The sequence below is a fragment of the Lampetra planeri genome, chromosome 34 (genome assembly GCF_965212315.1).
Source record: "Lampetra planeri chromosome 34, kcLamPlan1.2.h2, whole genome shotgun sequence".
In the NCBI taxonomy this organism is placed as follows: Eukaryota; Metazoa; Chordata; class Hyperoartia; order Petromyzontiformes; family Petromyzontidae; genus Lampetra; species Lampetra planeri.
In genome coordinates, this window is record NC_136140.1 from 8649956 (window position 1) to 8677911 (window position 27956).

A 27956-nucleotide genomic window follows, 5' to 3' on the forward strand; every position below is an offset into this window, starting at 1 on the left:
AAAAAAAAAAAACGCAAAATGTCGGTAACCAGAGGGGGGTTAATTATTATGAATAACTTTGGTCGCGACAACCTACGTGTTCAACTAGGATTAAACGTCGCGTAGCTTACTCGCTGGGGACTGAGATGCAGGCGGATATGTGAAACGGTCGCAGACTGTACACGCGAACATCCGGAGGAAATGACAAAAGTGAAGTGAAAACCTGTCGAGACGTGAAATGCTGTTTACGGTGCGTTAGACTTAAGTGAGCGTCCGCGAGATTTAGAACACGCGACTGAGTGACTCTGAGCTTGGCTCCGCGCCTCTGAGTTGCGGCCGTTACGTCCGCAAATTTGCGCGCGTTATAAATTGCATTATTATTATTATTATTGTAAAAAGGTTGGATTTGTGACCATCTGCAGGAAATGACAGATACACCGTGCACAGACACTGATAATCAGAATTAGCGCCCTTAAACAATAATTCTCAGGGCATTATGCGTGGCAAGGTGGAAATAGTTGAACAACAACCAAGGAAAGACGAAGTGAGAAAGACGTTTGCAAATAACTAGAGAGAGAAAGCCATCATACACGTATACGTTTTTAGTCGAGATTTGAAGGTTTGTAACGTGTCTGCGTAGTCCCCTGACCTCGGAAGGTCAAAGAGCTTCACAGTTCAGGTGCCACAATTGCGAAGGCGCCGAGACCGTGGTGAGAGTGAGCAAACAACAATCTGAGAACCGTTATACGTGGCCGAAGAAGGTCATGCAAGGAGGACCAAGTCCATTTAAGTGCTTGAACACCGGCAAGGAAATGTTAAAATGACTACGGCTACGGACAGGGAGCCGATGAAGGGACAGGTGTGATGTAATCCTTGAAAGGTGTGAGCAGTTAGCAACCTGGCCACCGCGTTTTGAACGCACCACAGACTGTGCAGGAGTTTCCTCGGGGTTTCAAAAATCAGGGCACTACAGTATTCAATACAGTAGAAAACAAACGCGTGGATTGCTCTTTCAGTGTCTGCAGTGTTAAGGATGTGTTGGAGCCAAGATGTGTTTCTCAGGTGGAAAGAAAAGAGGTTATTTAGGGTTCTGTTGACATGGGGCTGTAAGGATAAAGTTTGTTGATCTCATGGTCTTGATAGACGTTCCAACCATCAATAACCAAGTTAAGAGGGATTGAATTGGATAGCTGATGGGGGGGGGGGGGGGTTACCGACTAAAATAAGCTGGGTATGGGCAGTTCATTGGTCTGGGCGGATAAGTGACGTTCAAATGTATACACAAGTGGTTCTTCGAATAATTAACAGCAAAATATCAGTTGGCACCGATGCTGATGCATTGCCTGGACGTCAGAGAGCTGTTGACGGTACGTGGGGTTGATGGTACGTGGGGTCTTCATTCTTGCGTGTGAATTGTGACCATGACGTTCTCTTCGCTGTGTTGCAGCTGACAACCAATATGATATCGGAAATATTTCCGGTGAACTTGGCTTGGAAGAGCAACGGTGCTTCAGTTGACAACCCAGATAACATACAAGGTTTGCTGCGGTACACCGACATTAACAAAAAAACACTCAAGCGTGATTCTCGGCAGCGTCAACAGCAGCAAAATCCGCACCATTCTTACCATCAGCATCGCCATCAGCACCAGTAGCAGTAGCCATATCATCATTGTCAATTGTATCATCATCCTTGCCTTCAATGTTATTACCATCATCATCATCATGATGGCTATTTTCATCACCACAATCAGCAGCTGCATTTTTACCACCGTCAACAGCCACATTATGTTCATTAGCAGCAGTATCAGCAGCAGAAGTTGTCAAAGTAACTTTGTTAACATCATCATCATCCTATCATCAGAATCATAAACCATCATCATCATCATTGTCGTCAACATTTTCTTCGCCATCATCACCGTCATTGGTGATTGCCATTTATCAGGGTCAGATTAAGTTTGATGGGGGGCCCATTGTTCTAGTTTTGGGGGGCCAATCCTCTACTGGTTTATCACCACCCGTGCCCAAAGCCAAACACTGCATGGTTGTTCCCTTTCGTTATTTTAAGTCCAGTTTTTAAATGTGATTCACGAATTGTAAAGCTCCATCAAAGTTAAAATTAACAGAACACATTCATATTTTCGCCACGAAACTGGTCAGAATAAACATTGCGATGGTATGATTCATAAGCGATTTTTTTTAGGTTAGGCAGCCACGTAATGTCTTGGCCAAATTTACGTCATGAAACCCACCACCACCCAACATGGGCTAACAAATGAAATGTTCACGCGGTGTACAAGAGTTTAACGTGGCAATTGTTGTTGTTTGAGCTCACCGCCAAGTTGAATAATATAACGCGACGTTTTCGCTTGAAACTGCACCAAGTATCTTCTTGGCACTTAAAGATGTGGGTTTCAATGACCAAATGACACTGTAGGATTTATCATAGTGCTAAAATCTTGTATTGAAACTATTATAAAGCTGTACGTATACATTTGGGGGACCCTCAAAATCCAAGGCCCCAACGGGCCGTGGCACCCAAAGCGCTTGCGCTGACCTGGCCCTGGGTCACGACGCTCACTGTGAGTGTTGAGTGAGCCCTGCCCTCTCGCTCTCTCCTTTCCTCCCTCTCTCTCTCTGTCCCCGCGTGTCCCGCTGTGGCCCGGCCGCGAACGCAGTGGAGGTTTACACGTGCGGTGGAGCAACCGTGGACTGCGGCCAATGCTCGGCCATGCGTCACCGGCAGCTGCGGTGCGAGTGGTGCGCGACGCCCGACGACGCCGTCCCCGGCTGCAGGCTCAACACCACGTGCCGGCAGCCCATCGGGGAGTGCCCGGCGCCGGTCGTGACACAGGTCAGACTCGCGGTCACGACGAGTACTGACTGGACCTTGCTTTGTTGGGGGGGGGGGGGGCGGGGTTCAGGACAAACAAAAAGTCCGGCGGTCTTCAGCAATATAATTAAGATGGGGGTCCATGGTATATATATTTTTAAAAACCATTCAGAATATTTACATGTTCTTGGTTCTTTCGGTAAAGTCACGTAGAATGGAAAAAATAAAATAATAAAAAATACAACATAATAAAATAATTCTCATATAATAATTGTGAGAATTATTTTATTATGTTTTATTATTTATTATTTTATTATTTCCCTTCTACGTGACTTTACCGAAAGAACCAAGAAGATGAATCCCTGCAGTCACGAAAGCTTTAAATCGAAATATTTACATGTAAAGTATAACTGCCTCCGCAAATCAAAGCACCACATCTCCACAATTCTATGGGTACCCCCAGTGACAGCTGTCCACGTGTGGCACAAGGCGACACCTTGCCTGCAAGTCGGCATGGGTCTGCCAGTGACGGGCGACGATGCTGCTGTGCGTGTAATCCCCACTGAGCAATTTGCAGTTGAAGTATTTCGGATTTGCCAATTTTTTACCATCACGCCCACGCGCACTCAATGTCCTGCTCACCTCGAATGACTTCACGCGACCTTTAACGTTCACTGTGAAGCTGTCGGCGCGTTCTATGCAATGGTTAACACTCACTGCAGTGATGACCAGGGTGCCCTGCCAGATTCGAACTTAGAACCTTTGTAACAAGCGGCAAACGCTCTACCGCTGGTTTACGTCTCCTCACCCATGCAATGGCCTCTCTTCTTCTTTCTTCTGCTGCTTCTTCTGAGCGGAGACAGAGAGAGCGCGAAGGAATTGACTCGTTGTTAGTTGTAAATGACGTCCTACGCTGGAAGGGCCGTGAGAAAACGGGGTAGTTGTAAGGAAGTTGACAAGTGAAGGGTTTTTAACTGACACTTGTGAATTTTATTATTTTGTAGACATTGATTCATGAATGAAAATCATTTTATTGATGATATACAGCACTGTATGTTGATCCACTCCTGGATGGCGGCCATCCAAAGCTGTGTACTTGGCCATGCTGGTCAGTGTGGGGTTAGATAAGTTATTATTTTTAATTAAAATGTAGCTTTTCTGTAGTGATGTGATAGTCGTTAGTTTTTTTTCTGTTTTGTTCTCGCACTGAAAACTATTGGTCAAGTTTTAATGTACACTGTCGGACACCAGTAACGCCATGAGAGATTTGGGAACAAAAATAACTGCTGTGAATTGAAATTTGGCATTTTTTTAAATATTTGACCGTATTTCACCGTGCCGGTCAGTTTGGGTTGGCGAAAAGGTGAGGGAAGGCGCGGTGGAGGGAGCAGGATTGTTCCAACTACCACTCGCCAGAGTTGAACCCAAGACCAGGAACGGAACTCGGATGACAAGTTTGCAGTACAGTGTTCTAACCACAGCACCACCCAAAACAGGAAGGCAAATTTATAACGTTTAATCTGATCAACTGTAGTGGCAAGTGCAGCTAGTGATCACCTGCTCAGGAAAGTATGTTATGATGCAGAGATGCATACGAAAGCATTTACAAATACAAGATCTCCCATGTAGCCAGAACAGACTGTTGGGGCCAGTGCTGTTTGCGAGCACCTATGAAGGCCGGCATAGTACGCATGGGGGTGGGTGGCCAACACCACGCCTGGCCGCCTTTGTCTCCCTAGTGGCGATGTTTACACAGCGCACCAGGTACTCATTTGAGGCTGAGTTGACCTAGGAGAGGCCCAGGGCCAGAACAGATAATCGCCACCAGTGTTGGCCGTGAGCGGGAATCGAACCCCGGTCGCCTGGTTCGTAGCGCAGCGCGCTAACTGCTGCACTACCGCTGCCCACACACGCACACACGCATGCACACACACACAGACACACGCGCACGTGCACACACACGTGCACACACACACAGACACACGTGCACACACACGCGTGCACACACACACACGCGCACGCACACGTGCACACACACGTGCACACACACACAGACACACGTGCACACACACGCGTGCACACACACGTGCACACAGACACGCGTGCACACACACACGCGTGCACACACGTGCACACACACGTGCACACACACGTGCACACACACACACGTGCACACACACACGCGGGCACACACACACACGCGTGCACACACACACACGTGCACACACACAAACACACATGCACACACACACACACACGCGTGCACACACACACACGTGCACACACACACGCGTACACACACACACACACGTGCACGCACACGTGCACACACACACACGCGTGCACACACACGCACCGTCGTGAGGCTGCGCGAGGGGGAGTGACCGCCGAGCGTGCCGATCGCAGTGGGTGGCCTCTCACCTCGTTAACCCCGCAGCAGCGCCACAGAGCTCGTGCCTTGCTTACTTACGTCGTTTGCCCGTTGTTTGTTTAGATTTCTCCCCAGAGTGGTCCACTCCAAGGAGGCACTCGCGTCACCATCACGGGCAGCAATATGGGCGGCCGCTTTGAGGACATTGAGCAAGGGCTCTTCATCGGAGCAGCCCACTGCAGCCCGCTGAAGGAGTTCTACGAAGTGTCCAAGCGGTGTGTGTGGCTCTATGCATGCGCCGCGGTAGACGGGATGTTAACCACCTCGCCTGGTATACAGGGGGTCGTGGGTTCGATCCCGACACCGATGCCTGCTGTGTATTTTGGAGGTTGCATGTTCTCCCCGTGGGGTTTTCTCCGGGTCCTCTGGCTTTTTCCCCTCCACGTTTAGGATCAGCGTTTCACGAGTATTTGGCTGCTAGGAATGTCCACGTGATCAGCCGCTTCGTTGAGCTATCATTGGTGGCCAGGTTGCTTCTGAAAAAGAGCTTTATAGCTCCGTGGGCCTTTCCTGTAAAGTTGTATACATTTTAAAAACACATCCCTGGTACAGCCTTTAACAGACTGTTGGGGCAAGCGCTGTTTGCGAGCACCTATTGAGAATGTCACGGTACATGTGTGGGGGTGGGTGGCCAGCACCAAGCCTGGCCCGCCTTTACTTCCTATATTACCCCCCCCCCCCCCGCACCAGGTACTCATTTAATGCTGAGTCGACCTAGGGGGACATCGAACGTAAAAAAAAAATGCCACGTTCCTTTTTTTCGCCAGCATCGTGTGCGTCACGAGTCGCAGCAACGTCACCGGGAGCCAGGTGCGCGTGCACGTGCATGGGAGAGTGTCGGAGTCCACCGTCACTTACACATACGCGGTGAGTTCCGGATGGTAGCCCTGCCTATCGGGTGCCTCGTTAACTCGACACAAGCTTCGTATCGTATACATATACGTATAGCAAAAAACTCAACTCATTCGTCGAGGACACTGTGTGGGGAGCGGTAGTGTGGCGATTAGCGCGCCGCACTACGAACCTTGGTGACCCACGTTTGAGTCCCGCTCAACACCATTGACGATTATCTGAACCGGTCCTGGGCCTCCCCTAGGTTGACTCAGTCTCAAATTAGTACCTGGTGTGGTGTGTAAATATCACCACGAGGGAGACAAAGGCGGCCGGGGGTAGTGCTGGCCACCCACCTCATCATGTGCCGTGCCGGTCTTCATAGGTGCTCGCTAACAGCACTTGCCCCAACAGTCTGTTAAGGCTACACGGGGGATCTTTGTATTTGTTTAGCCTTAAAAGGAAAAATAGATCAGAGTCTAAATTTGGGGCAATGGTCCTCCACAGCACTGAAGGGCCATTGCCTGAATCACCGCCGATGACAGAGCGTTCCTTTTAAAGCGACGGTGTTATTTTTGACGAATGTGTGCAGTCTTGTTTTGGTTGTTTGTGAGTGTGCACCCCTGCCGATGCAGTGTCGCCGGACAATGTATTTACAGAGTTGATACAACAACAAAAAAGACTCGTTTGACTTTGCCTTTTAACATTAAAACACATAGTTGGGATGGAATTTTCACTCGTGGCCTTTCTTGAGAGCACACAGAGAGGACAGAGAGATTGATTGACTTGGAGTTGGTTATGAGACTTTATATCTGGAAATTCGTTTCCGAAAACTCGTGTCATTTTTTACTTAAAGGGTTGTTAAGTTAAGAGGTCATTCTAAAAAAAAATATCCTGAAGCAAAACATTAGTGCTGGACGCAGCCACATTTGCAAATGCGATTTGTAAACTTGATCTTTTCCAGTATATCGATAGTTCACTGTAAATTTCATATTTTATTGAGAGACCCCTATTGCTGTGTGTTGTCTCGGTGTGGTCTGCGACTGTTTCATTGTTATTTTTTCTGCCTTGCTCAAGGTTGATAAAGCAGACTTTAATTAATAAGTACATTTCATTTTTATTCTTTTTTTTTTAGTGACCTGCTCACATTTTTCTCTATGTTGCACTCCTATCGCTTTTTGTTTTGTTGTTGCAACTTGCTGACCCGCCCATACGGGACACGTGTTGACAAAGAGCTTCATAGCTTATGGGATTCCGCCTGCAGTCTAAAATTAAGATTCTGAAAGATGATGATTATCGAGCCATATGTACCATGCAACTTTTAAATTGGGTAAAAAAGCATTTCTCTACCACGATAATCTCACGACCTTCTCAACTCTCTCGCCATTCTACGCCGTTTTATTGAGCCGAGAGTTGGGAATGGTGTTGTATATGGACGTTTGCATGTTGAACTTCTTTCGCACCGTACGTGCTAATCGGAGGTGCGTATATACATCCAAGTCAAACAAATAATGGCCAAATGGAGACTTTGGGGGAACTTAAACTTTAACATTTCTCGGCATTTTTCAAACACTCGACGAAATTTTTCCACGCGGCCATTTGTAGCCGGAATGAGACCCAAGAATTTCCTTTCAGGTTTCCTGAAACAACTCAAATACAACCACAAAACATAGCCCAACGACTCTCCCACTCACAGGACCCCAAGGTGGACAAAGTGGAGCCCCTGAAGGGGATCAAGGCTGGTGGCATGGTGGTCACCATCAGGGGGAGAGACCTCGACGTTGGCTCCAGTCTTGATGTCCGACTTGATGCGAACAAATCCTGCACGATACTCAAGTGAGGACGCCTCGAGTTGATACCACGCAGCCCATCTGCTGCACAAAGGGCGCCACGGTGGCGAGATGTTAACTACCTCGCCGGGTATACAGGAGGTCGTGGGTTCAACCCCGACCCTGACGCCTGCCGTATTTGGAGTTTGCATGTTCTCTCTCCCTGAGGCCACGTGGATTGTTTTCCAGGTCCTCCGGGTTTTCCCTCCACATTTAGAAACACGCGTTTTAAATATTTGGCTGCAATAAATTTCGACGCGATAAGCCACTATATTGAGCTATCATTTGTGGCCAGGTCGCTTCTGAAAAAGCTATATAGCTCAGTGGGCCTTACCTGGTAAAATAAAAATATTTGGCCACTGACCAACTCCAGGACTGGCTTATTGGCCAACTGCCTGGTAGGGCAGTGGCCAAATTGAACCGTGTCGGAGACCTCGGCACAGAGTGCAGCGTTCTGGTTCACGTATTAAAACTAAAACACACATTGATTCTAATTGTGGAGGGAAAACTGAAGGACTCGGATAAAAATCCACGCGACCTCCTTGTACACCGGGCGAGGTAGTTAACATCTCGACACTGCGGCGCCCACCATACACATGGTGATCATCGCCCCCCTACTCGAAGACTAATGTCCCATGTCACTTTTGCAAATTCAACTTAGCCTGGTATTTTGAGTTGATCAAGTTGTGAAACGAAATCAACTTGGGACTTGTTTCACTAAACAAATGTATGTCTCTTCCCAGTAAAATCAGCACGGTGATCAAGTGCAAGATGCCAGAATGGGACAGCGTTGGCGAGACCAACATCTGCCTGCACTGCGATGACAGCAGGCAGTGCCTCTTGGAAAAGACGGATAAATTCAAAATCATCGACAACCCCATGGTGGTGAAGCTGCACCCGTACAAGAGCCACAAAGAGTGAGTGTGCTTACAATGACATCAACAACAATAACAGCAACAACAATAAAAACATCAACAACAATAACAAGATATTCTTGGTTCTTTCCGTAAAGTCACATAGAAGGGAAATAATAAAATAATAATAATTCTTGTATTATATTTATATTATTTTATTATTTCCCTTCTACGTGACTTTACCGAAAGAACCAAGAATATGAATCCCTGCAGTCACGAAAGCTTTAAATCAAAACAAAAACAACATCAACAACAATGACGTACTCCATGTGCAAGTTCCCAGGTTGGGCTCTGTGCCGAGCATTTCTTCTTTTTAGCTTCTGCCACGCGCTACTGCGAACATCTTCAATTAAACTCCCGAAGCTGCCCACAGTAATGCATGGTCGAGGGCATATGAGAGAGGAAACGCTCGATGCGCAGCCCAGCCCAGCCCAGAAAACAAACACTTGGGTTACAAGTGACCGCAAGACCTCACGCGTTAAAATAAACAACAACTCACGTGTGTAACGCACTTAGAACTTACCGGTCATCTCCGATGGTTAGGATTACATGTGGAGAATAGGAGCGAACGGGGGCTTAGCAAGGGCAGGAGAGAAAGGAAGCGGTTAAGGGAGTCCGAAGGCACGCCGCTGAACAGGAAGGTTTTGAGCAGAGACTTGATGCAGAGAGAGGGAGGAGGCCAAACGGAGGTCCCTGTGGAGGGAGGTCCAAAGGGTGGAGGCTCCGTGGTTACAAAATTGAAGCCACCAATGCGCCACAACACGCACCGCGTGCTCACAATGTCTTTTATGATTATTGCTCTTCTCATTATGGATGAATAGGAGATCTACCGTGGCTATGCTGATCTCTAAACTGTCTCCGAGAGCTCTGCGCATACATAGGTGTACGTGCAGGTGGGAGCATCTCCTGTGCGCTGTGACATCATAGTGCCCTACGTGCCGTTTGCTCTTTGGCGACGGACGCAGCTTCACGATGTCGATTTATCGTGCAGTTGTCGTTTATCAAGTTGTCGGCGTGCATTTCATCTCTCGTTTCACTGCCGCACTTTAGGGGAGGACGACAAATCCAGGTGTCCTTGACGGGCGAAGTCGTGGCGCAGAAAGTGGCTATGAGCATTCACCTGGACAGCACGGAAGTGAGTGTGAGTATCCACACAACGGAGCGCGGTCTCTCCCACTCACACACAGCACAGACTATCCCACTCACACACAGCACAGACTATCCCACTCACACACAGCACAGACTCTCCCACTCACACACAGTGTGGTCTCTCCCACTCACACACAGCACAGACTATCCCACTCACACACAGCACAGACTCTCCCACTCACACACAGTGTGGTCTCTCCCACTCACACACAGCACAGACTATCCCACTCACACACAGCACAGACTCTCCCACTCACACACAGTGTGGTCTCTCCCACTCACACACAGCACAGACTATCCCACTCACACACAGCACAGACTCTCCCACTCACACACAGTGTGGTCTCTCCCACTCACACACAGCACAGACTATCCCACTCACACACAGCACAGACTCTCCCACTCACACACAGTGTGGTCTCTCCCACTCACACACAGCACAGACTATCCCACTCACACACAGCACAGACTCTCCCACTCACACACAGCACAGACTCTCCCACTCACACACAGCACAGACTCTCCCACTCACACACAGCACAGACTCTCCCACTCACACACAGTGTGGTCTCTCCCACTCACACACAGCACAGACTATCCCACTCACACACAGCACAGACTCTCCCACTCACACACAGCACAGACTCTCCCACTCACACACAGCACAGACTCTCCCACTCACACACAGCACAGACTCTCCCACTCACACACAGTGTGGTCTCTCCCACTCACACACAGCACAGACTATCCCACTCACACACAGCACAGACTCTCCCACTCACACACAGCACAGACTCTCCCACTCACACACAGCACAGACTCTCCCACTCACACACAGCACAGACTCTCCCACTCACACACAGTGTGGTCTCTCCCACTCACACACAGCACAGACTATCCCACTCACACACAGCACAGACTCTCCCACTCACACACAGCGTGGTCTCTCCCACTCACACACAGCACAGACTATCCCACTCACACACAGTGTGGTCTCTCCCACTCACACACAGCACAGACTATCCCACTCACACACAGCACAGACTATCCCACTCACACACAGCACAGACTCTCCCACTCACACACAGTGTGGTCTCTCCCACTCACACACAGCACAGACTATCCCACTCACACACAGCACAGACTCTCCCACTCACACACAGTGTGGTCTCTCCCACTCACACACAGCACAGACTCTCCCACTCACACACAGTGTGGTCTCTCCCACTCACACACAGCACAGACTATCCCACTCACACACAGCACAGACTATCCCACTCACACACAGTGTGGTCTCTCCCACTCACACACAGCACAGACTATCCCACTCACACACAGCACAGACTCTCCCACTCACACACAGTGTGGTCTCTCCCACTCACACACAGCACAGACTATCCCACTCACACACAGCACAGACTCTCCCACTCACACACAGTGTGGTCTCTCCCACTCACACACAGCACAGACTATCCCACTCACACACAGCACAGACTATCCCACTCACACACAGTGTGGTCTCTCCCACTCACACACAGCACAGACTCTCCCACTCACACACAGTGTGGTCTCTCCCACTCACACACAGCACAGACTATCCCACTCACACACAGTGTGGTCTCTCTCACTCACACAGCACAGACTATCCCACTCACACACAGTGTGGTCTCTCCCACTCACACACAGCACATACTATCCCACTCACACACAGTGTGGTCTATCCCACTCACAGCGCAATCTGCTTTAGGAGGGTTTTCCCAGTGATCTTTCCTGTGCTGGACAGAAAAGCAATCACGTTCGTACGTGTCTCCTTTCTTGAAGATTGTTACGATCGTGGCATCTGAGCAATCTCATCCCAACACGTCTCACCTGTACAGCAATGCCCTCTGTCCTGTCTGTACAGTACCGCACGTGGCCTCTATGGAGGAGGTGTGCATTTCCGGTTTGATGTCATTAGACGAAGTCTCCATTCGGAACTCTCGCGGCTGGGATGGCAGTGAACTCTTCCCTGTATACATACTATAATCCAGAACGCACCCACACTTCAACCTTCACGGGTCACTCAATTCAGGGGAGGCCACGGTGGTGAGATGTTTACTACCTCGCCTGGTACACAGGAGGTCGTGAGTTCGAGCTCGATCCTGACGCCCGTCTCCCCGTGGTGCGTTTCACAGTATGTGGCTGCTATAAATATCCACTGGATGATGAGCCACTTCTTTGCAACCATCATTTGCGGCGAGATCGCTTCTGAAAGAGAGCTATATAGCTCAGTGGGCTTCACCTGCTAAACAATACAATTATTTAAAAGTTTAGTTCTCCCTCCGTACATCTTGAACGGACCCTCGTGCCCCCCCCGCCCCCACTGCCCCCCGCTTCTGCTCTGCTTCCCGTCCGCAGAAATGCAATATTTCGTCGTCGTCGAAAGAGCCGATGATCGAGTGCCCGTCCCCGCGGCTCAACAGGACGACGGGCAGCCGTCTGCGGGTCAAAGCGCAGTTTCATTTCGACAACCACATCAGCATCCAGGACTTTGACTACTACGAAAACCCACGGTTTGAGTTGATCAACAAGCCGACGCTGCAGAAAAAGGAGCTAATCCAGCTGACGTTCAAGGTGAGGCAATGCTCCACCGGGGATGAGTGTCCACTCTGTGGGAAAGTTCATCGGTGGTTGTCCTATGGATGTACAGGCAGTCCTCTACTTACGATGGAGATGCGTTACGACGAGCCCATCATAAGTCAAAAATATCGTAAGTCGAAAATGGCCTAGCCTACCCAGGAGTCTTAAAGAATGGTGATAATTTAGCAAAACAGAGTAATTTACAGTACCGTACTGTGTAAACTATACACTGTATGTATTTATTAATTACCATACTGTATTGCACAGTAAAATGTAAAGTAAAAAAACCAAAGTAAATTCTTAGCCTGTCTATATGAACTGCAATATAATATAAAGTTTTTTCAGGAAACAATCCTATCTGCTATAAAAACTTTTAACATGCATTGAACGTATCGTATCGTGGTAACCTTAAAATGAAATCGCTAAAGCTACGTATCATACATGCATTGAACGTATCGTAACGTATCATATTGTACTGTACTCACCAAGATCCTGTGCGTCGTCTGCATACTTGAACGATGTTAAGGTTGTTGATGGCAGTTTTGTCGTATCGCCATCGTAAGATCGAAATATCGTAAATCGGACCATCATAACTCGGGGACTACCTGTACTCGCTCCCCGCCAAATGAATGTGGAATTTCCACTACCGGCTCAGGGCTGTACACTGGGGATGAGTGCCGCCTCAGTGTTAATGTGAGCAGAACACTCCCATTGACTGTGGCTTGAAGTGAGCGCAGCGTTGAATAGTATTTTGAATCTATTCAGTAGGAATTACAATGCAAGACACTTTTTACAATATCTATTGGATTCATAGAGTGTCGAAGCAACATATCTTATGAAAGCATATTACTGTTCCTGCTACGATACACGGTTTACAAAATACAGATGTTGATTAATGAAAATGTAACAAACAAATGAAGCATGCACAGGTGTAATTACGTCACATCAGATGGGTGCCCCGGTGACGAGATGTTAACTACTTCGCGTGGTATGCAGGAGGTCGTGGGTTTGATCCCGTCCCTGACCCAGGTATATTTGGAGTTTGCATGTTCTCCCCGTGGTCATGTGGATTTTTCTCCGGGTATTCCGGTTTTTCCCACCAACATTTAGAAACATGTGATTGGCCGCGATAAATTCCCACGCGATAAGCCACTTTGTTGAGGTGTGATTTGTGGCCAGGTCGCTTCTGAAAAAGAGCTGCATAGCTCAGTGAGCTTTACCTGGTCCCATATCAATATTCGAGTTTTACAATCGTGTTTAGTTTGCAAGGGAGATGTGTGGTGCATCAGCACAGTTAGAGGGACATTTTTTTGTAATGGTGGCCTTCATCCAGCAGTGGATTGAGCATTGCTGGCGATAATGATGATAGCATCTAAATGCAACTGATTTGGACTCCGAATCACTTCTGGTATTGGGTCCAATGTGGGATGTGATGGCAAGGAATCTGGTGCTCAGTTATCATCCCAAACAGAGAACACCACCCCTTAACATATACATTTCCCATTGCAGGTCCCTTCTCTCTAGAGACCCGGTGGGCCTTTCCTGAATAAATAAATCATGTTATTATTATTATAAACCCATGATTATGTGTTTAGTTTTGTCTCCGTTCTGATGCATTGTTAAATAATGACTCCAAAATCACGTTGTTGAGCACATTTGTCGGAGAACAAAAACACGCAAAAATCTATTGCATGTGCGCATGTGTGTGTGCTGTTGCTTAGTTCTAATACAATCGAATAATGGCATTTTTATTAGAGAGTGGGAAGGAGACACGGCGTCTGTGACAGCCCATTGTGTGTTGTGTATTAAAAACACATTACAGATGTGCCTCTGGTGCTTTGTTGCACTGTTTAATCCCACCCTGTCCGTGCGCCATGCAAAACTACTTACTGCAAACAATGGAGCTATTATATTTAGAAACACAGCGAGGCATTGTGTTGTAAAATGAAATCCACCAATCTGAAAAAAAAAATATTACGATGTTGTCCACGTGCCACTCAGAGAAGTTGTGCGTTAAGAATTGTTGTTTATTTATTTAATTCTGCATCCTCCCGCCCACCCCTCGCCTGTAAAGAATTTCTCTTCAAACTTGGACCTCGCGTTGTCGGAGATCTACATCTTTGTCGGCCACGTGCCTTGCCTGAGCCTTCAATTCTTGGACAACAAAGACAGATTCACCTGCTCCGTCAACCTCTCCACCGTGGAGGACTCGTCTCTGCCGGTGACAGTAAGTGCAGCCTCCTTTTTGAAGAAGAAAAAAAACAAGTTTCTTCACCGCCTCGCGGTCGTGGTACAATGTTGTCGCTGTGAAGAATCTTCACATCTTAGTCCAAAAATGTCAAAGCCATATCTTTTTTTCAAATGAACTTTAAGGCAGTGCTTATCTCCTGTTTGCAGTCCTGAGCCACTTTCAGTCCCGAGCCAATGGTGGAAATTCCACGTTCTTATGACGGGGTTGAGTCTATCCATCGGATAACCACTGTTTACCTTGCCCACAAATTGTTAGCCGAGTCAATCCCCAACCAGGAATTGAACTTGCAATCTTGTGATTGCGAGCCTATTGCTCTACCGCTGAGCCAACGCGCCAGGTTAACATCGTAGTCATTGTACCTGATATTGAGTAGTGCCTGATAACCAGGAGAGCCTCGCTGAGTCTCGAGACTCTTTTTCAGGAGGGTCCTGCTTTTGGGTTATTGGCCAATATTTGGCTTCTTGTGGGAGGAAACTGGATTACCAAGAGAAAATCCACGCACAGCAGGAGATAGCATTGAAAGCTCCACACAGATAGCTTCAAGAATCCGTTTGCTGTATTGCCTTCTGGCCATCTCGCAGCCCTAGCCAACAGCGCAGAGCGCTCCCTGGAAATCTTCCATCCACTTACGAACCCGGCGCTAATTCGTAACAACTGACAAGATCTCGTCACATTCCGGGTTTATTTGGCATTCGGACTTGTCTGAGGCTCATTTGAGTCAAGCGAAAGCATCCAGATGTAGAAGGGAGACCTTGGGACACCGGAGGATTGCACAGCGCAGCATCCGAGCCACTGAGAGATCCCATCGGCTCGTTTGCTAATCCCACTGGCCGCATGAGATTACTGCAACCACCAAGCCCACTTCCTGAGCCAACTCGTGGCTCTCTGCTTTGGATTTACGCGAGCAAATATCTCTAGACAAAATGCGTATATATATTTACATATACAAAGGTATTGCTTGCGCATGCCACTGCTGGCAGAACGGCATGCACTAGAGCAGGGGTGGCCAACCTGCAACGGACCAAGAGCCAAAAGGTTATCCATGAGTTCTGCAAAGAGCCAAGCGTATACGCGAGTGTAATATATCTTGACAGTTTTCGGCACAACACGGGAGACATTCACTATTCGTTGCCACTGTGATCGTACGTCCTACGTTATGCCCCTTCGGTAGAGCCGTGTGCGGTGGATTAAAGAGTCGCACGCGGCTCGGGACACACCAGTTGGCTACCGCTGTGCGAGATGGAGCTCCCGAGAGGCCCGCCACTTGAGCTTTCTCGAAGGGGTTATTTTGGCGAACTTTTTCCACGCTTCTGCAAAGATTTTGGGAGTACACAAACTTTACCCTAAAACAGATGACGTGCCCATCGACTACCTGTGCTGTACCCACGGTTACTGCTGGGCGAACAGAGGCAGCAATCGAGGCCGGGCTGTGGCAATAAAAACACATTTTCAGTTTTTAAATCTTATTAGATAAGGCCCCACTGAGCTATGTAGCTCTTTTTCAGAAACGACCTGGCCACAAATGATAGCTCAACGACGTGGCTTATCATCACGTGGAAATGTTTCGCAGCCAAATACTCTGGATGCGTGTTTCTAAATGCGGACGGATAAAACCGGAGGACCCGGAGAATAAGCGACGGCGTCACGGGGGAGAGGGACACGCAAACTGCAAATATAGAGCAGGCGTCAGGGTCGGAATCGAACCCACGACCTCCTGTATACCAGGCGAGGGAGTTCACATCTTGCTCCATTGTTTCCACTCTCATGCCCAGGAGATTGCAAGTCCAGTTTGCTAACCATTACACCATGGCAGCATTCCAGTGTTAGAATGCATCTGTCAAATTGATCTTAAGTTTCCTCATTGCACAAATTGTACTTTAGTTAATTGTGCTCAAATTACCCTTAATTCATGGTGTGAATATGGAATCCAGTGTGCTAACCATTACTGCATTGCAAATATATTGGAACGTGTGTTTCATTTAGATTTCAAGCTTTCGTGACTGCAGGGATTCATCTTCTTGGTTCGTTCGGTAAAGTCACATAGAAGGGGAATAATAAAATAAGAAAAATTAAACAATAAAATACCATTCTCACGACGTTTCGGCCACAACGCAAGCAGCCGTCCTCAGGTGAAGAACAGGTCTGTCGGAAAGACACGGTTCATTCAGACGCTGTCTTTCCGACAGACCTGTTCTTCACCTGAGGACGGCTGCTTGCGTTGTGGCCGAAACGTCGTGAGAATTATATTTTATTATGTTTTATTATTATTATTTTATATTTCCCGTCTACGTGACTTTACCGAAAGAACCAAGAAGATGAACGTGTGTTACCTTAAATGGTATTATGCAACCGCCGCATAAACGCACCGTAAATGTCGCGGAGGTTTTCTTAGTTCATATTATTTTACAGTAAGATGAACACAAATGAAACATGCTGCTTCTAGCACATGCAGGAAAGGCTGTTGCATCACAAACTCGACCACGGACGACTTATCTCTTCCTTGCACGCATCACAGGCTTCTTTTTTTTTTGCCGCTCAACCGCAGCCTGCGGCGCGTTCCGCCAAGCAAGCAACAGCAGAATGTGTCGGTTCTACTTACAGGTCGATACATTTATAGATACCCCACGAAAATCAAAGAGGCGGGTGGGGGGGGGGGGAATTATAGAAGAAGCTACAAGTTCATTCAAAGCCTCCGCACGTCACCTCCGACCCATCTCAACCCGCTCATTAAATCCGCAGCTGCTCTTCTCCGCCATGCGGCGTGGGAGACGTCGCCTTCATGGCCGTTCAATCGGCCGTCGTGAAGAGAGAAAGAGTGAGGTTGAGAAATCAGCGGGGTGTCTGTAAATGGATCGCCCCGATGAATAAGAAACACGCCGTTGGACACTTGCGACCTTGATTCAAGTAAGATTTGATTTAGATGATCAGAATTTACAGCTGGAAAGCTGCTCATATTGGTGAATTCAAAAGTCGTCACCTTTTGTCAATTGCCCTTCGGGATTCCCAGTGTTCTCAGTGCGCCCTCCCTCCGCCCACCTGTAGAGTCAGTGCACCAGTTAGAATCAGCGTGACGAGCGTCGAGTATTTGGCTGCTATTAACGTCCACGTGATGATAGGCCGCTTCGTTGAGCCATCATTTGTGGCCAGATCGCTTCTGAAACAGAGCTGCATTGGCCAGTGGGACTTACACCTGGTAACGAAAACATGGTTTTGTGATTTAAAGCTTTCGTGACTGCAGGGATTCATATTCTTGGTTCTTTCGGTAAAGTCACGTAGAAGGGAAATAATAAAATAATATAAAATAATACAAATTCTCACGACGTTTCGACTGCAACAAAAGCAATCATCATGAGGTGTGAAATAGACAGCAAGAAAATTTGAAAAAAAGTTTGTTTAAAAAAAAAAATTCTAATTATTCTTGCTGTGGATTTCACACCTGATGATGATTGCTTGTGTTGCAGTCGAAACGTCGTGAGATTTTTATTGTTTTATATTTATATTATTTTGGTTTGTTAAGTTTTTATTTCCTGTCTCGAGATGAGGCATCAGCCGGTTACGTATCTTTAGATTGTGATGCGCTAAGAGGTGGAGAAAGCAACAGTGCGTGGATTGCAGAACACGGGCAGGTTAAAGATGTCACGTATTGACCGTTCATAAAAACACAACTTGACTTGGGCAGGAGACACACCACTCCCGAACAAGAGAACCACAGGCGGTGGGCGTGAATAATGACGGAGCAGCAGTGCAAGTAATGAGCACTCGTGAGAGCACGACCTCCATCGCGGAGATGGAGCGACTAGACCGGCCCATGTGCTGCTCAACGTGGCGACACGTCGTGAGCCTGGTGGGAGATGGAGCTGGCTTTAACCAACAGTGCATAGATCGTGGTAGATGATGATGGGACACTTTACAGTTGGTCAAAGGTAATTCACATCTTCAGAGTATATTTTCGCAAAGCAGAGAGACGTGGACTTTGCCGCTGGTTTTGATAAAGGATGTATTCGTTGATTTACGATAATATCCATATTGTGGAGTGATAACAAACACATGTGAAGTAATTGCTTCCTCCTTAAGCTGGATTCAGTTAACTAAAAAAAAACGGATGCAACGTTTTCTTGTTGCCTTTGAAGGCATCGCTCTCACTGAGACATGTAAGCAGCCCTTCCATGACAATTGGCACTCTTGTGAAACCCTGGACACGTGTGAGTGAGGAGAGACAACAGCAACACAACATTCGTCAAGAGATGCCTTTGACAGGCATTTGTCATGGATTCTCTTTGTGTTTTACCGTCACATCCTTTGCACTGAAGGAACGTCCTTGAAAAGCCAAATACATTCCAGTAACTTATTCCAACGATTGGCTCATTATGCCGAATCGTTTGGCCAGGAAAGAATCGATGATGATCAGAATTTGTTTCAGTTTTGGCCCTGCTGCGTTGGGATGTTTGGCCTATTCCAATGACGATTGTTTGACCCATGTGGGCGTCACGGTAGCGAGATGTTAACTACCTCGCCTGGTATACAGGAGGTCGTGGGTTCAATCCCGACCCTGAAGCTTGCTGCTGTATATTTGGAGTTTGCGTGCCTCTCGCCCCGTGGTCGCGTGGATTTTTCTCCGGGTCTTTAGAATCAACATCACGCGTTTAGAGTATATGTCTGCTATACATTTCCACACGAAAAGCCACTTCGTTGAGCTGTCATTTGTGGCCAGGTCGCTTCCGAAAAAGAGCTACATAGCTCAGTGGGCCTTTGCTGGTAAAATAAAATTAAAGTTTAATATTTGAATGCTACCACTACTCCCTGCCCCCCAGCTACGACCAGGCCTACCACATCCCCTTCTTAACCACTTGCACTTGTTCTGTCAGCATAACTACGTCACCACCACTTTTGATGATAGACTCACTCTTTATCTCAAGCACTGTCATCTTGTGTCCCATTTTATGCGTTACTTGAATAAGGCGCCATACAAATATATACGAGACAAGGCACTTGGGAGGAAACTGGAGAACGCGGAGAAAACCTACCACACGCGCGAGAGGGTGACACTCAATGCAGCCACCTCGTGGTCTCTCTGCCTACAACACCTGGCAAGCCACGGTGGTCACCCATCCGAGGACTAAGCAGGCTTAAGTCTGCAAAGCTGAGATTCGACAAGATCGGTCACATTCACGGTGATATGGTCATGGGGCAAATCAGTGTGAACTCAATTGGAACATACAGAGCGGCCATTGCCCCGTTACACTGACAACTTGGCAGGGCCCTCTTGAAAGAGAGTCATGAGACTGAGTGAGGCTTTCCTGGGTCAGTAAACAATGATATTAGTGCAGTGACGTGAGGCAGATTCCGATGGACACCTCATGAACTCTGATTCTGTCTCTGAGCAGTCGCATAGCTCTCGACTTTACAGGCAGTGTCACTGCACTGGGACCCATGGGTTGCAGTGGCCTTCGTGCGGGGATACCAACCAACCACGTTCCACAGCCGCCCCTCACATTGCGTTTCCCCTCGGCTGTCTGTGCCCGCAGGTTCAGGTCGGGCACTACAAGGTGACGGTGGAAATGCTGACGGTGGATAAATCCAACTTGACGACTGCCATTGCTCTCTTCCTGGCCCTGCTCATCGTCTGCATTATTGGTGAGCGAGCTCTCGGCTCACCTTCTTCGTCGTCGTCGTCGTCTTTGTGAGCTCTCTGCCCAAGGGCAGGTCCCCTGGCTCTCGGGCTGCCTCCGTGCCACCCCACCCCCTGGCTTTCCCTCTTTAGCGCGAGACGGCAAACTCGACGCAAGGGGGTTCTTTGCGCAGGAACGAGCGGAGGTCGAACCGTTAACCCCCTCCTCCCCTTCCTCCTCCCCCTGTCTCCGCAGCGGAGTTTCGATGAATTGTTGAAATTTGTGGTTGTGATTCAATTGGAGAATACATTTTTCTTAGGTTTTTTCGGTAAAGTCACGTAGGTGAAAAATTAAAATTAATAAAAGTAAAATAATTCTCACGACCTTTCGGCCACAACGCAAGCAGCTGTCCTCAGGTGGGGTGAATCCCACCCTCCTCTCCCTTCCTCAGTCTTCTTCCCGTCCGCCTTAAATAGGCTGTTCCCGATCGTCGCCCCCTACCGCGGCAGGGCAGCGAGCACGGACGGCCCCGGTCGGACCGTAATTTTGCGGGTGCATCGCTTCGGGTTTGTTGCTGTTTCCCCCTCTTCGAAACATACTTTGTATTCTGGGCTCTTGAATTACAACAAAGAACATAAAACTTGTCGGGGTGGATATAGGGGCACACCCGTGGCTGCGCGCTATCACAAACGTTAATTGATTGTCACAATTCAGGTTCGATTCAAGAAACATTTGTGTTACTGTTGTGATGCATAGCAGCGCCTTTAGTTGCTGGAGGGGGTCACATTAATCAGCCACATGACTACCGTTGTTCGGCAGTGTTGGTGATGGTGTTTTACATCAAAAACAAGAGAGCCAAGCACAACCTAAAGAAAATCCTCGTGCAGATGGCGGACATGGAGGCGCAGATCCGAGACGAAATCCGCAAAGGTGAGGACAGAATTCTTCGCTTCATCGCTGCACGTTAAACACGCACACACACACACACCTGTCACCAAACCACGTGGAATGTGCCCGATATAGTCAGATCCCTAGAAGCTAAGCAGGCTAGAGCCTGGATAGTGCTTGATTGGGTGACCAACACGCAGCAGAGGGCAGTGCAGCAAAATCCATTGTTGTACTCTACTTTATATGCTCCCGTAGCATTGCAAAAACGAGCAACACACAACAAATCTGGCTTGGGGCAGCGAGCAAACATGTTTAACGGAGAGAGAACTAACAGCTCGGTGACCACCGCCTCACTGCCATCTGCGAGTCGCAAAGCAGCAGGTACCGTGTGTATCAAACACTCGGCAATGCACAATAGTGCACGTTTGGACAAGGAAAAGTGAGAGAACGGGAACTGCACACCGCCCACTTTCCATCCGTTCGAGGCGAACGAGCGGCAATCTGCGGGGCGCGACCGCGACATCGCGACGGTGCCAAGGAACGCCGTCGGAGCTCGTCATGGGAAATGCTCAAACCACGTCGTTGCTCACTCTCTAACGATTGCCTTCACACCCCACTCCCCCCCCCCACCCCCCCGGCGTAAAAAGGATTCGCGGAGCTGCAGACGGACATGACGGACCTGGCGTCGGAGTTCAACGGCAACCAGGGCATCCCCTTCCTCGAGTACAAGCACTTCGCCATCAGGATCCTGTTTCCGGAGGTGCGTCGCCCACCCGGTCACCGTCGACGGAGGGCACGGCTCGCGTCAGCGGGGGTAGCGCCAGCAGCGGGGGTCCGGGGTAGTACGCGTGCGCGCAATGGTTCATGGCTCAGTCCCCCGGCGATACCGCCAGTTGTCACGATTGGGATTCAATTGAATTAATTCTAGATTTGAAGCTTTCGTGACTGCAAGGATTCATATTCTTAGGTTTTTTCGGTAAAGTCACGTAGGTACAAAATTTAAATTAATAAAAGTAAAATAAAATAAAAATCACGACGTTTCAGGTCGAACCGTCACAGCCCGACAGCTGTATCAAGTAAATGAGAGATTACAGGAGATAACACTCCGTATATATAATGGTTGAGGGGGGGGAAGGGCCAGGAATGGCCCACTTTTTATTATTATGGTAAGGTGCGGCTTGAGACTATGAATAGACTGCATAACAAAAGACTGAGCCTTTATTATGGAGAGGTTCGGTTTGTGACTACGCCTAGCCTACATAACAAAAGTGTGAAAAAAGAAAGCTAAACCTGGTAGAAAGCTAAACCTGGTAAAACAAAACTGGCTGTCCATCAGTAACCTGCAATAGTTTGGTTTTTTTGTTCGGCCGAGATAATACCCTGTTGGAGAGGCTCTCTCGAGATGCTGCCTCTGTCCAAGTCCACTCGTGCCAGCAGTGGCGTGAGCAGGCCAATTGCAGGGCTGCACCTTTACTTTAAACAATTATAAAAAAAATTGCCGCTTGAGTTACTGCGACGATTGATTGCTCATTTTTATTGGCAGTTCACGTGCAGTGTGCTTGTTTGCTCTTAACGCAATGTTTTAGAGGATGAGGCGCAGTGAGATAAATTGTTCAGCAACTCGCAGCGGGTTTTTATTGTGAAGTTGTGCTTGCGTGGTGGTCACTTTCTATCTCCCCACAAGTCCACTTGCAGCTGCCGCTCGTACTTTATTGAGGTCATCCTTGCGAAAGCCTTTGGCCAGTCTCCCAACCTCACAAAAATGATGAAATGAAGGAACTGAGAGGCTGATGCATGCTACAGATTAGCTTACACAATTACGTCAACCGCCAAACGTTGAACATTTATCGTTACCAGATTTTAAAACCGTTTGGATGTAATGATGTTATGGTTTTACAGTGCTTTCATAATGAACGGGCAGAGTGGTGAGTGCCGCTGCGCTACGATTCCAGCAACCTGAGTTTGGTTCCTGGGTGCAGCTCACATGAGCGTAAGCCAGTCCTGGATCCTTCCTACACTCATCCACCAGCCTGCACTGACCAGTGTGGTGATGTATGGTCAAACAATCCCCATAACCAACACCGCACGTGGAGCCCTTCATCCAGTGGTAGATTGACAGGGAGGTACGTTGTTATAACGGAGGACAGAAGAGGCATGAAAGATTTATGTTCAAGGTTTTGTTACGTATAAATTTCGATTTAAAGCTTTCGTGACTGCAGGGATTCATCTTCTTGGTTCTTTCGGTAAAGTCACGTAGAAGGGAAGTAATAAAATAATAAAAATAAAACATAATAAAATAATTCTCACGACGTTTCGGCCACAATGCAAGCAGCCGTCCTCAATCGTCGCAGTAACTCAAGCGGCATAATGCACGGGCATAAGTGGTACTATCTTAATTTTTAGAACTTTCGTGACTGCCGGAATTATTATTTGGTTCTTTCGGTTCAGTCACGTCTAAAGATAAAATAATAAATTAAATTAAATAATAGAATACGACGTTTCGATTGCAACACAAGCAATCATCATCAGGTATAATGAAATAGCGACATAAAATCTAACCAGAGAACTATAGACAGACATATTAGCAGACAGATATCACCAAGATACATAGAGAGAGCAACACAGGTAACAGAGAGAAGTGGTCGTCTCTGTGGGGTGGCCTTAAATAGACAGAGGGGGGCGGAGGCAGAGAGAGGGAGGGGGGTTAGAGAAAAAATTAGCATATCAATGAGTGGACAACAAAACGTGGTGCTGCAAGTGCGATGACACGGCAAGCAAGCCTGAAAATCAGGAGAAGGACACACTAAAATTAAATAACCTAGTAAAATATCGAAATGTAATGTAATACAACACAGAGGGTCGGTCAACACACAATTAACGCATTAGCAATCTTTGAAATACGTAATCAACCAGGCCTCCGCCCCCCTCTGTCTATTTAAGGCCACCCCACAGAGACGACCACCTCTCTCTGTTACCTGTGTTGCTCTCTCTATGTATCTTGGTGATATCTGTCTGCTAATATGTCTGTCTATAGTTCTCTGGTTAGATTTTATGTCGCTATTTCATTATACCTGATGATGATTGCTTGTGTTGCAATCGAAACGTCGTATTCTATTATTTAATTTAATTTATTGTTTTATCTTTAGACGTGACTTAACCGAAAGAACCAAATAATAAGTGGTACTGGTCGCATACCTGCATTTCCCATGGGTATGCTAGATTCCTCTTGATATGCGAATTCCTTTGTCGGGGCGCTCTTCCCCTTCTAACCCAGCTTAAATATACGCTGCCACGCCTGGTGGTTTTCATTCAGACGCTGTCTTTCTGACAGACCTGTTCTTCACCTGAGGACGGCTGCTTGCGTTGTGGCCGAAACGTCGTGAGAATTATTTTATTATGTTTTATTTGTATTATTTTATTATTTTCCTTCTACGTGACTTTACCGAAAGAACCAAGAAGATAATGCAAAGGCGTTTATACAAATGTGGGAGGAAACCGCAGAACCTGGAGAAAACCCATGCACTCAAGGAGGCAGCATTCTCCAGATGGAAACTTTACTTCTTGTGGACATGTCAAGTTGTCTTCACTTGTACGTCGCCATCATCAGCCGTGGTCAATCCACCGCTGGACGCAGGCACCTCCAAAAGCTGCTGCTGCTGCTACCTCTCGCGATCGATCCCGCGATGTAAAACTCCATCCGGCACCTGGCACACCAAACGATTTCATTGCTCCTTCTCCTGAGTGACAGCGTCTCTGGAGTGTTCACACACACACATACATACCACAGATATACATCATATTAGAAACTCGTTTTTGTGTGCCAGAGAACAGCAACATTTTGTTAAGTCCGTGGATTCAGAGTGCTGGGCAACACATGCGGGTTGTTATTCCGATTACGTAATGCGGGAATCTTTATGGAGCAGGCTCTCTGTGCATTAAAACAGAAATAAACCGTACACACACGCGCATTCCCTTCTGTAGAGCGGTTACAGACTCAAACCCTGCTCGCCCCAGGGAGATCGGCGACTCGAGACGGCAGAATGGGAAAGGCATGGGGGACTATGCACGCATTGTTCTCCGTGTGTCTCCGCAGCACGAGCAGACACGCACAGCCCGAGTCTGAGCACAATGAGGTGTCGCGGTTGCAAGATGTTAACTACCTCGCCTGGTATACAGGAGGTCGCAGATTTGATCGTGTTACCGACTCCGACGCCTGTATATTTTGAGTTTGCGTGTTCTCCCCGTGGTCGTGTGGATTTTTCCTGGGGTCCTCCGGTTTGGCCTTCCACATTTAGAAACATGTGTTACGAGTGTTTGGCTGCTATAAATGTCCACACGATGAACTAATTAATTTGGGTCTTTTCCAGAAGCGACCTGGCCACAAAAGATAGCCCAAGGAAGTGGCTTATCAAGTGGAAATTTATAGTGGTCAAATACTCTAAATTCTTGTTGATTCTCAATGTGGAGGGAAAAACCGGAGGACCCGGAGAAAAATCCACACGACCATGGGGAGAACACGCAAACCCCAAATATACAGCAGGCGTCAGGGTCAGGATCATACCCGTGACCTCCTGTATACCAGGCGAGGTAGTTACCATCTCACCACAGTACAGTTTATGGAAGCATAGGAGTACAGTACAACAATGCACTTTATTGCAATGCCTTCTGCTGACAAATTATGCTAACAGCTGCTGCCTACAAAACCACGTTTTTTTTCATGGCGGTTGCCAATTCCAAGCACTATCCATGCTCATCCCTGCTTAGCTTTTGTGATCTTATGAGATTGCGTGCGTTCTGGGTGATTTGGTCAGAGGATCGCACCCTTACACTCTCTCAGAATGCAAGGCCTGTGTCTCCCTGCTCAAAAGAGCAATGCAGTGGCGCTTATCTGTAGAAGCCTCCGATTAGCATGGTTGGATATATACGGTGCGAAAGAAGTTCAACACACACACATAAACGCCAGTGGTATAACAGTCTCTCCAAAGGACAACCAACTGTTGATGTTTATTTAAAAAGTGGTCCTGATTTTAGTGACTGCCCCCCCGAAGGGATAATTGGCTGGGGGTAATCGGCCCCAGGAGGGGGCATTTGAACTCGCGGGGAAAACCTTTCCCCGATTGTGAGTCAATCGCTATAAACCGCAGTGCCAACCCAAGATAAACATCAATCAACTTTTCCCCCCACCCACCACCACCCGCAAAACATTAAAAAAAAGGTCACAAAGTTGCAGCGCAATCACGGTTGTGGCGAAATTTCCGATGGCTCCGTCGTCATTTTGTCTTGCGTTTGTTGTTCTGTTGTCGTTGCCTTTTTGTTTGTCCCCCTCAAACCAGACAGTGGAGCAGTTTCACACAGTATCACGCCAACTGCGCAGAATCCCCGCCACCGATAGCGCGCTCGTGCTGGACCATCCGCTCTTCGCCGCCGAGTGGCAGGTGAGAAGCGGCGATTTGCCAGCGGTTGCTCTATGAATTGAGCAAGTGAAGCAAGTGATTCTAGATTTTTAAGCTTTCGTGACTGCAAGGATTCACACTCTTAGTTCTTTCGGTAAAGTCACGTAGGTAAAATTTTTAATTTTAATTTCATTTTTTACCTACGTGACTTTACCGAAAGAACTAAGAGTATGAAGCAAGTGAATAAACCCCCCCCCCACCCCTACCGTGTAGTTTAAAGGCGAGGGTTGGCGGCATACAACAAATCAGGGGAGCACGGCAGAGTCAGTGGCTGGATTATCCCCGGAGCAAAAGTATATGCATATCAGAATCAGAATCAGAAAGGGTTTTATTCGCCATGAAAGTTCGCACAGACAAGGAATTTACTATGGCAGGAAGGTGCATACATTCAACATGTAGGAATCTTAAAACTTAAATAAGTGGTATTCAGTCTAACTATACTAACGTTACAAAGTCTAACTAATACTAAGGGGCTAAAGTATGTAAAAATTTTGAATAAGTATACAATATATGCTACACGCCCCGCACTTTCAAGGGCCCCACGCTAAATTATTTCAAGCTATCAATTCCGCACTCTTTGGTTCTTTCGGTAAAGTCACGTAGGTAGAAAAATAAAATCCAAAAGAATAATATATCACAACGTTTCAATCAATTCCGGTTCAGTGATTCTGCACTTGCTCTATTACTATAGTACTATACTGCCCAACTTTTTTGAACGACTGGGTGTTCAAGGTTAGCGATTTGTCGTATTATCTGACTGTATAGCAAATGAAAAAATACAATTACTATGCAAGTTATAAATGTGTGTTGTTAATATTTATGTTTTTATTTAGGGCCTCGTTAGAACATATGCCACAGGCCCCGCACTAGCTTAATCCGTCACTGGGCAGAGTCATTCTAAAGTAAACGTTCGGCCAGCGTTGAACACCCACACCTGCGATTGGCACGGCTGGCTACGTACGGTGCGAAAGAAGTTCAACATACATGCACATTCGATATTGAACAAATGTCTGGTAAGATGTGCATTCTACTCTCGCTCTCTCGCCTTCTGTGTACACATACAGGGCTGCCCACAGAGAGGTGGGTTGGGTGGGGACACACAAAAGAGGACCCCACAACAGCCCTGGGCTTTTTGTCAGCCACGAAATAATGGGGCCCCCACATGGACATT

General features: G+C 47.5%; 1 protein-coding gene across 2 annotated transcripts in view; it reads left to right on the top strand.

Annotated features, from left to right (window-relative positions):
- PLXND1 (plexin D1) overlaps positions 1 to 27956 on the top strand; it is a 108710-nt gene that overhangs the window by 26472 nt on the left and 54282 nt on the right. The window contains exons 11-23 of one of the 2 annotated variants that reach the window (XM_078610662.1): positions 1427 to 1517; positions 2657 to 2832; positions 5306 to 5457; positions 6010 to 6109; positions 7770 to 7909; positions 8646 to 8819; positions 9867 to 9957; positions 12363 to 12578; positions 14659 to 14811; positions 20361 to 20469; positions 21264 to 21374; positions 21980 to 22092; positions 26666 to 26767. In XM_078610662.1, the coding sequence (XP_078466788.1) occupies positions 1427 to 1517; positions 2657 to 2832; positions 5306 to 5457; positions 6010 to 6109; positions 7770 to 7909; positions 8646 to 8819; positions 9867 to 9957; positions 12363 to 12578; positions 14659 to 14811; positions 20361 to 20469; positions 21264 to 21374; positions 21980 to 22092; positions 26666 to 26767 (1728 nt within the window). The remainder of the gene's footprint in view (positions 1 to 1426; positions 1518 to 2656; positions 2833 to 5305; positions 5458 to 6009; positions 6110 to 7769; positions 7910 to 8645; positions 8820 to 9866; positions 9958 to 12362; positions 12579 to 14658; positions 14812 to 20360; positions 20470 to 21263; positions 21375 to 21979; positions 22093 to 26665; positions 26768 to 27956) is intronic. The other variant, XM_078610663.1, reaches the window with a different exon arrangement.